The sequence below is a fragment of the Mesocricetus auratus genome, unplaced genomic scaffold (genome assembly GCF_017639785.1).
Source record: "Mesocricetus auratus isolate SY011 unplaced genomic scaffold, BCM_Maur_2.0 Super-Scaffold_100007, whole genome shotgun sequence".
Classification (NCBI taxonomy): domain Eukaryota; kingdom Metazoa; phylum Chordata; class Mammalia; order Rodentia; family Cricetidae; genus Mesocricetus; species Mesocricetus auratus.
Window position 1 is genome coordinate 80,303,544 of NW_024429191.1, and position 10,215 is coordinate 80,313,758.

The 10,215-nt window shown below is 49.9% G+C and overlaps 1 protein-coding gene across 1 annotated transcript; it reads right to left on the reverse strand.

The window, feature by feature from the left end:
* Positions 1-13: 13 nt before the first annotated feature.
* On the reverse strand, positions 14-7,918 carry Asb16 (ankyrin repeat and SOCS box containing 16). The gene is made up of 5 exons (XM_005070091.3): positions 7,504-7,918; positions 5,404-5,671; positions 2,054-2,546; positions 1,631-1,744; positions 14-1,116 (listed from the first exon to the last, which is right to left on the reverse strand). The coding sequence occupies exons 1-5, from the start codon at positions 7,802-7,804 to the stop codon at positions 931-933; spliced, it is 1,362 nt and encodes a 453-aa protein (XP_005070148.1). The 5' UTR covers positions 7,805-7,918; the 3' UTR covers positions 14-930.
* Positions 7,919-10,215: the final 2,297 nt, after the last annotated feature.

Consider the following 10,215-nt stretch of genomic DNA (forward strand, 5'->3'; position numbering starts at 1 on the left):
ATCCATACATTTGTTCTGTGAACAAATTATTTATTGGCATCCATAAAACTGATTTGCCTTGAAAAGTCTCCTCCTACAGGTGAGTGGTCATGCCTTTTCGTTTCTAAGACCAGAATAAGTAAGAAATGATAGCCTAGCTTTCTGGGCCCCCGAAGCTGTTCTAGAATGACTGCCAGTTAAGATACCATGTTACACTTGGGAGTAAGGGACAATACATCATAAATGTCTCAGGTGGCCAGGTGGTGGTACACACCTTTAATACCAGCACTCAGGAGACAGAGGCAGGCAGAACTCTGTGAGTTTGATAGCTAGGGCTGTTATACAGAGAAAGTCTGTCTTGAAAAAAAAAAAACAAAGCAAAAAAAAATTATTCTAGCATCCATTCAAGACATGGGCTTCATTAAGAGATAGAGGTGTGACTGTATGCTGGGACACTTGCTTGGCATGTACCAAGTCCTGGGTTCCATTCCTAGTATTGGGAGAAAAACAATCATAGCAACCCTTCCTTTTAGTTCTATCCAGAGCTGGGCTAGGAAGAAAGCAAAGAAGCAGGGTACCCCCTATGCCCTGCCACGATCTTGCTAGCTTTGAATTCACAATTCTACTGGCTCAGCTTCCTGGGTACTGGGGTTACAGGGATATGCTGTCAACTCCAACTGCGGGCCTGCCGTGATGAAAGGGCCTGAGTAGGCGCATGGGAGGCAAGGGAAGACCTGTGCCTGGGATTGTTTGCTTGTAGCTTGGGTAGATAAAGAGGCCATGGGTCTACTTAGACACCAGTGAGTGTGTGAACGGTTTCTTTGGGGACAGGCTGAGAAGGCCTGAAGAGCAGCAGGTGGAGGGACAATCGAGTGCGAAGGGAAGGGGAGGGGCTGGCTCTCCAGAGCTGGGTAGAGGAGCAGACAGAAACAGAAGTGGCCTGCTCAGAGCTCACTGGATCTGTCCTTCCACACGCAGCAGCAGGTAGTCTCTCAGCAGCGGGGGCAGTGGGAGTTGGGTGGCAGCCTGCCGACAGTTGCTACCCAACTGAGCACGAACAGCCAGGCGGGCCAGGTGCTGCAGCCGTCTTGGCTGGTTTTCCATACTTAGGACTGAGCTGTAGAAGGCTTCATGTTCCTAGGCCAGAAGAAGGGAGGATCAGAGGCCGGGCGTTGGCGCACACCTTTAATCCCAGCACTCGGGAGGCAGAGGCAGTCGGATCATTGTGAGTTCGAGACTAGCCTGGTCTACCGAGCAAGTTCCAGGACAGCCTCCAAAGCCACAGGGAAACCCTGTCTCGAAAAACCAAAAATAAAATAAAATAAAATAAGGGAGGATCAGATGACCCAATACCCCTGATTTTCATGACCCAGTGCCATGTACTGGGGACTGGATTTCAGTGGCCACTCCCACCACAGACATGCTGCAGAATCCCACCACGTCAGAGCTGACTGGTAAATGGATGGTTGTGGATGGGAGATGGAAGGCCCACCTCTGCTGCTGTAGACGGAGGCCTAGAACCCAGGGGTTTCACTGCCTACCCTTTTCTGCCCAGGGTCTCTCTTCCCTCTTTGAAGCTGGTTTTGAAGCTTGAAAGCAGAGGCCTCTCTAGCCCACACAGGAAAAAGCTTGGCCCTTGGAGTGGACCTACCTGCCACAGTTCTGGAAGCACGGCCCCCACCCAGGTATCACAGGCAGGAACACATGGATAGGCATTAAGCAGGACTTCCAGGGCCCGAGGAAAGTTGGCACAGTGTTTCAGCATCTGGGAATCAAAACCGGGGGCCCAGGAGTTCTATACTGCCCCAACTAAGGCAAGCCCAAGGCTGGCTAATATAAATCGCTATACACCACCCCCCTCGTGTTTCCCATGCCTTAGCTTGCCCTATCTCCGCATACCCCAAGCTCCTAACCCCAGTTTCCTTGACTCTAATATTCTTTTGGACACCCTATCCCCTCTGCCAAGATGGGGATGGACCTCTAGTCACGGAGGAAGGCTTTTGATCTGTTAGACCTTTCCAGTCAGGGAAGTTCTGTCCCAGGCTCCTCCTTTCCTCAGACCCTCCCAGCGCACCTCAGGGTGAACAGGCTGGGCCCCGTAATCCAGCAGGGCTGCAAAGAGGCCCTCGGGCTCCCAGTTGGAGGCATCTTGTACAGCTTGCAGAGCGCAGTCCATGGGTGTGTGGCCTGCCCCGTTGGTGACTCCAGCGCTGGCCCCGTGGCACAGCAGCAGCTCAGCCAGGCCTCCGCAGCCGTTAGCACAGGCGTTGTGTAGTGGTGTGTGGCGCTTGCGACCTGCAGCCTGGGGATCAGCCCCGGCTTCCAAGAGTTGTCGCGCTGCTGCCTCGTGCTGTCGGCAGCTACCTGGCCCCTCTGCTCCAGCGCACGCTGCATTCAGGGCAGTCTCGCCCTGGCTAGTGCGCAGGCCCACGTCTGCACCGTTCTCCAGGTAGAGAGCCACGTGTTGCTCCAGGCCACGAGCTGCAGCCACATGCAGGGGTGTGACTTCACTTTCCTGTGATGCCTCATTCACAGACGCTCCAGCCTCTAGCAGCAACTTGGCACACCTAAGGACAGGGTGCAAGGCCGGGAAAAATCCTGAGGACCCTAAGGTCTGCTTTCAACACCCATATCCTTCTCACACCTCTACCTTGAGGCCTGGCCTTGTCCCCATCTGAACACAGAAACTCTACTACAAGCACCAAGGTTATGGGGCCAGTAGAAGCTGCCAGAAGAACCTTCAATGTTCAGATGGAAAAGTTAAGGCCCAGGAAAAGAGACATGACTCAGTGGTTAAGAGGACTGGCTGGCCGGGCATTGGTGGCGCACGCCTTTAATCCCAGCACTTGGGAGGCAGAGGCAGGCGGATCTCTGTGAGTTCGAGGCCAGGCTGGTCTACAGAGCGAGTTCCAGGACAGCCTCCAAAGCCACAGAGAAACCCTGTCTCGAAAAACAACAACAACAAAAAAAAAAAAAAAAAAAAAAAAGAGCACTGGCTACTCTTCCAGAGGACCCAGGTTCAATTCCCAGCACCCACATGACAGCTCAAGACTGTAACTCCAGTTCCAGTGGATCTGATACCTTCTTCACACCAATGCACATAAAGTTAAATAAATTATTTTTTAAAAAAGTTAGGACCCAAACAGTCTAGTGCAGCGGACAAGAGCACACAGATAGCATTAACACATGTGGCAGAATCTGGAGAGTTCATCCTGAACTGATTTACTTTTTTTTTTTTTTTTTTTTTTTTTGGTTTTTCGAGACAGGGTTTCTCTGTGGCTTTGGAGGCTGTCCTGGAACTCGCTCTGTAGACCAGCCTGGCCTCGAACTCACAGAGATCCGCCTGCCTCTGCCTCCCGAGTGCTGGGATTAAAGGCGTGCGCCACCAACGCCCGGCCTTTTTTTTTTTTTTTTTGGTTTTTCCTGAACTGATTTACTTACTTTGTGCTGGGCATGAAACCCAGGCATGCTAGGCAAGCTATCTTTGAGTCACACCTGACTTCTGACAGCATCAGATTCACTATGCTACAGAGAATGACCTTGAACTCCTGATCCTTGTCTCCTCTCACTTGTTGGGATTACTGGCATTCACCACCACGCCCAGTTTCTGTGGTGCCAGGGATCAAAGCCCCATGTGTGTTTGGAGGCAAGCACTCTACCAACTGAGCCACAACCCCAACTCCTGAGCTAACATTTTGATAGGGCAAGATTTGGAAAACCACTCCAAGTGGAATATTAAAGTGTGTTAGCAAAACCAGGGGACTGCTCTTCCCAAGTCGGCTGTTTTCGCTTGGTCCAGCAAAGCATTTGGGGAACTCCCTCCTGTCCTTTCCCTTAGAGAAAACAAGTAAAAGCAAACAAAACATTTTAGAGAGAATCTGTTTCACAGTCTCTGAATTCCCGGAAAAATTACAGGCCAGTACACCATTATAGTAAATGTGCTGCTACCTACCGTGGTTACAGAACATGAGCTGAACTAAACTGCCAATGAAACAAAACCAGTGGTAATTTAGTTTTGGCTGTGAGTCTAGCCTTTAAAGCGGTTGAGCCATCTCTCCAGTCCAAGCAATGGTAATTTACAATGGAAAAGGACAATAGCAGCTTCTGGGAAGGCACTGGCAGATCATTTTGGTGAAATCATAACTGGGAGATCCGTCCCCCAAGTACAACACAGATCACGATACAAGTGCTCAGCGGCCACGAACAGAGTGAACACTGCCTTTGACAAACTACTGAGCTTAATGCTGCAGCAAATTCTAATTGTTGGCATGCTTTGATTTCTAAAACCAAATACATGGACCACTTTAACAAGCTCCCTTCTCATTATGTTTAAAAGGACAAACAGTGGGAAGATGCTTGTGTATAGCAACCTGGAGTTCAGTAGTGTCGGAAGAACCAGAGAAGGGGACTGGTAATATTGTTTCTTCAATACCTGGCATAAGTTGACCAGGTACTATATGTAGACCAAACTGGCAATCTTACTGCCTCAGCCTCCTGAGTAGGGCTGGCAAATTTAGATCACTTTGAGGTCTATCACTGATCTACAGCTAGCTGGGTCAGGTCTCTAGCTGTTGACTGTTAGTGTCTTGAGTCCTTAGACCTGCCGGCTGAGTTTGTTAAATTGATTTGTAAAAGAGTAAATACCACCATGTAGGAAGTCCCTGACACTGTTGACTTGTGAAAAGTGAAAGGACACTGGGTGTGACAGTCATGCTTGTAATCCCAGTGTTTAAAAGACTGCCCAAACCCAGCACTTGGGAGGCAGAGGCAGGTGGATCTCTGTGAGTTCGAGGCCAGCCTGGTCTACAAAGCAAGTTGTAGGACAGCCAGGACTGTTATACAGGGAAAAAAACAAAACAACAACAAAAACCCTGCCCAAGTCTGGTGGTGGCAGCAGATCTCTATGAGTTTGAGTTAGTCAGCCTGGTCTACAGAATCAGTTCAAAAAAAAAAAAAAGGCTGGTCCAAGATGATCACTCAAGATTTGGAGGCCAGCCTGGACTACACAGTGAGACTCTGCCACCAATAAACAAGCAACAGAAAAGAGTCAGGGATGTGACTCAATTAAGAGAGTGCTTGCCGTCAGGCGTTTGTGGCGCACACCTTTAATCCCAGCACTTGGGAGGCAGAGGCAGGCAGATCTCTGTGAGTTCGAGGCCAGGCTGGTCTACAAGAGCGAGTTCCAGGACAGCCTCAAAAGCCACAGAGAAACCCTGTCTCGAAAAACCAAAATAAATAAATAAATAAATAAAATAAAATAAATAAATCTTTAAAAAAATGAGATCTCTACCTATGTGTGAAAACATAAAGACATGAGGTTCTTTATATACAAAACTTTGTCAAGTCATCCTTGTCCCTAGGCAGGTAAGCTGGACACAGATACACACCCCCCCCACAAAACCATCCCAGGCCACGGGCACCTACTGCAAGGATTCAGGAGCTGTGCAGAGGTGCAAGGGGGTCATACCGTCCTCAGACAGCACATTAGCCTTGGCACCAAATGTGAGCAGCAGCCGAACACAGTCAGTTTGGGCTTGGGCACAGGCCTCGTGCAAGGCAGCATGACCTCCAATCCGGGCATTGACATCAGCCCCCTGAAGGATAAGGTGCCGGGCGCAGTCTATGTAGCCTCTGGCCACAGCGATGGTAAGAGGTGCTGTGTGCTTGGTCTTTGGAATCAGCACCCAGAATCCTGAGGAGAACAGGCAGTACTGTAGGACTTTGTATGGGAGAGCAGGATGAAGACACTATGAAGAAGCTGTCTATGATGCTGGCCTTCCCTGGCTTTAGCTTACTGAGCACCAACAGCCATGCTGTGCCTGTGGCTAGGGGTTCACTCAAGTCCTGAATTAGGAGTACACATTGGAAGAGCCTTTTTAAACACCGTCAGTCTATAACAAAACACTACACTCTCCAGCACTGGAAAACAAGGTAGAAAATTTCACATAGTATGTGCCATAGAAGAGTTGTTCTATAGAACTACAAAGGTGGCCAGGAAGTGATGGTCTTTAATCCCAGCACTCAGGAGGCAGAGGCAATCGGATCTACAAAGTGAGTTCCAGGACAGCCAGGGCTGTTACACAAAGGAAACCCTGTCTTGAAAAACCAAGAGAGACAGAGAGAGAGACAGAGAGAGACAAGAGAAAAAATCACAAAGGCAGAACTCGTTGCTAGTGGGTGCATTGATGCTTTTTGTTTAGAACTGGCCTTGGGTTTGGAGATGGTAGCTATGCACAGGTGTATATAGAGCTGTGTTTAGAAGTGACTACAGAATGAAAAGATGGGCTTGGTGATCACAAGACTGGTCTTGGCTTTGAACGGACTGACTAGTCAGGAAACTGTTTAAAGGATGCAGGTGTGTCACACTGAAGTGTACACTCTTGGTATGGCAGGGAAGTAAGGTCACTGTTTCTCTGGATCTTGGGTGAAGTATATTTTGTTTTTGAATAATTAAACCAAGTTCCATTTTGGGGGATTATGGGTATTCTTCAGGACAAAGTCAGAAAAGCTTGGTAGGGTCATTGTGTCACTACTGCAGGTAAGCAGGACTTGGAGCCTGCAGTGCCTGACTGTCCTGGGTCCATAAACTCTTCCATAGGACTGTGAAACCCCAAATCCAAGGGCTGAGGTTGAAGCCATCTCTTGTCAGTTTTCACAACAATCTCATTTAAGTATTTGGTTAACTCAGTTAAACTTGCTAAGTTGGGACACATCCTAAAAAACTTCTGTCATGCCAGGCATTGGTGGCGCACGCCTTTAATCCCAGCACTCGGGAGGCAGAGGCAGGTGGATCTCTGTGAATTCGAGACCAGCCTGGTCTACAGAGCAAGTTCCAGGACAGCCTCCAAAGCCACAGAGAAACCCTGTCTCGAAAAACCAAAAAAAAAAAAAAAAAAAAAAAAAAAAGAAGAAAACTTCTGTCACGCACATAAAGTTCTTTATCATATTGCCACTCAAAACAGCAAAGGGACATGCCTATGTGTGGGCTCTGCCTTTCACCTCTTAATGTCACAATCAATCAGTCATCAATCAACAATCACAGTGAAAACAATCAAGATGGAGAGATGGCTCAGTGGTTAAGAGCACTGGCTGCTCTTCCAGAGGTCCTGAGTTCAATTCCCAGCAACCACATGGTGGCTCATAACCATCCATGAGATCTGGTGCCCTCTTCTGGAGTGCAGACACACATGGAGGCAGGATGTTGTATTCATAAATAATAAATAAATCTTAAAAAAAGCATAACTATAGGAGGCAGGATGTGGTGGTGCACGCCTTTAATCCTAGCATCCAAGAGGCAGAAGTGGGTGGATCTCTATGAGTTAAAGGCCAGCCTGCCCAAGTACATAGTGAGATCCTGTCTCAAGACCACAAAACAAACAAAACCCATACTTTGTCTCTAAAGTTTAGGAAGGAGCTAACATGGGTGGTTATGGTGGACAGCCCACTCTAGGGTCTTTAAGGAGAAGTAAGGTCTGGACTCTTCCCTTCCCCACCCCCACACTTCTCCCCTTTCTGCCTCCTTACCCTGTTCTGCTGACCAGGCCAGCTGGTTGCTTATAGTCTCCACAATCATGTTGGCAGCCTCTTCATCTTGGAACAGGATTTGAACCTGCTGTAGGTCCCCAGAGAACAGGGCATTGTGGACAGCTGGGGCTCGGCAGGAGCGGCGGGTCCTCATGAACCGAGCCTGGGAACCAGAGAGGTACCTCTGACTTAGACAGCGATGAGCGGCAGCCCGTCTCCTGTCCTCCCATTCCAGCCACTCTCTCTGTAGGCGGAGAGCACGCCTTGTGGAGGATGTGAAAGGGAAGGTCTCCCCTGCCATGGCGGGCGGATTCAGTGGTCTGGGCACCTAGGCAGAGAATAGTCCCTGTTCCAACTAGCACCTTTGCTCTTGGGAGCCACCCTGCCCCCGTCCTGGTAAGCTGGAGAAGCAGCTGAGACTATAAATAGGCCCCTCACTGCATTGGTAAACAGCTTGCCTAGAGTCATGATCCTAAAGCCCATGATGTTGGGCCAGCCCCTACCCTTCCTGGTAGCCTTCCATTGGTCAGCAGGTCCTCAGCCAAGGTCAGTCCTGGATCCCACTTCTCTGGAGTGAGCCCACGGACCTCAGCCAAGGGAGGTGGACATACTGAGAAGCCAAACCACGCTTCCTGAATATGAAATAGCAACTGCTGCAAGCGTGTACTACACTTTGTGGAATTTCAGTCACTCTCACACCCGCCTCCACTCACGACCACAGCCAATGAGATAATACAAAGATTTGGTCAGTAAACGAGATGGCCAAGTATTTCAGTTTAGCACCTGAGATGGTCTTATTTTACACCTGAAGTTCCTTAAGTCTTTTCTTTGGGGGGGGGGTCGTTGCAAGGGGGCCCTGGTGGCGCACACCTTTAACCCCATCACTCACAAGACAGTGGCAGGTGGATCTCTGTGAGTTTGAGGCCAGCCTCAAGGAGTTCCAGGACAGGCTCCAAAGCTACACAGAGAAACTGTCTCAAAAAACCAAAAAAAGAGGCCGGGCGTTGGTGGCGCACGCCTTTAGTCCCAGCACTCGGGAGGCAGAGGCAGGCGGATCTCTGTGAGTTCGAGGCCAGCCTGGTCTACAGAGCTAGTTCCAGGACAACCTCCAAAACAATACAGAGAAACCCTGTCTCAAAAAACCAAAAAAAAAAAAAAAAAAAAACCAAAAAAATGAACTTAAGTTTTTTTTGTGTGTGTGTGTGTGGTTTTTGGTTTTTCTCTGTGGCTTTGGAGCCTGTCCTGGAACTAACTCTTGTAGACCAGGCTGGTCTCAAACTCACAGAGATCCACCTGCCTCTGCCTTGTGAGTGATGGGATTAAAGGCATGTGCCACCACGTCCGGCTAGGAATTTAAGTCTTAACAAGGTAAAATTACCATTACTCTCAAGATCACATAGCTTGTGAGGGTGGGACAATGACTCCGTGAATCCAACTTTAGATAAGACAGTTTGACTCTAGGGGCTACTACCATGTGGGATAGATAGTCGGGCAAGCCTTTCCTGTCCCCACGTGCCCAAGCGGGACATGGGTTCTACCTTCAGTGGCTAGTTTTTCTCCTCCCTGGTTTCTATGATGACTCACAGTCTCCTTTGGTGAAGCTGGGGACCTTTAGACCTTTGGAGGAAGTGGCTGTGCTTCCCGGAGCCTCTAGGGGGAGGAATGAGGCCGGGAAAGCACAATGGCTGGTCTGCCTGTAGGGCATGGAGTGGGGCGGGAAATGGGATTTCATGTCAGCCGGCCTCTGCCTCCTGGGCTGCAGTCAGGGTGGCGGCTCCCACCCTGACTTTCCAGCAACCTCCCCGTCCTCCGAATCTTTCACTTCCTTCTGCCACAGGCCCACACAGGGTCTGTCTCTTCCACACTCTGTCACCAGCTTCAGTTCAGGTCCCCAAAGCCTTCAACCTGAGTCAACCCAGCCTGTGTCTCTTTTTTGGATAACATGTCCCTCTGCTGCCTGCCAGAATCACCTGTCCGGAAAGGTCACTTTCCTGAAAAACTGCAGTCTGACTCAGGCCCTTCCATGGAAGTCCCAGCTCCCTGCTCTGGCCCCGGCCCACACATGGCAGTCTCACACACTCTGGCCCTTCCCTGCTGTCCCAGGGCCTTGGAATCTCCTACTCATTCATTCAAGGCAATCTGCTGTGTAGAGATGTTCCTGCAGTAACAGCCACTCAACTTCTAAAAAAGCACTGGGTGGGCTTCCAAGGCCGCAGGGCCACGGCCATCACTCTCCCATGCTGGGTGTGGGCTGCAGGGCAGGCCCTGGCTTGGTCAGTCTTGACAGTGTTTAGGAGCGCTTGGGTCATGGCAGGCTGGCTCCTCCTCAACACTGAATGAAGGTCCCCATTCTCTGTCTGAGCAAACACTCCTCTGTCTCTGCCCAGGTGGGAGGCAGCAACTCTGGCTCCTTCCGGCATTGCCCTCACCCAATCATTCTGTGCTTGGCCCCCAGTTTCCCGGCAACATTCCAGGGTGGGGGATCCCAGAAGAGGAATGAGATCATGCCCAGTGAGGGTTTGAAGATCCTCCTCAGAGAAAGGCACCTCTATGGATGCAGCTGTGATTAACCCTACTGGAAGCCATACAGTATTTTAATTGCCCCACTGACGGCCTGGCTGAGCACCCACAGCTCAGTTCCCAGGGTTGGGAGTCTGGCAAAGCAAGGTGGGGCCGAGAAGGCCAAAGTGGTGGGTGTCCCTTTACTCCCTA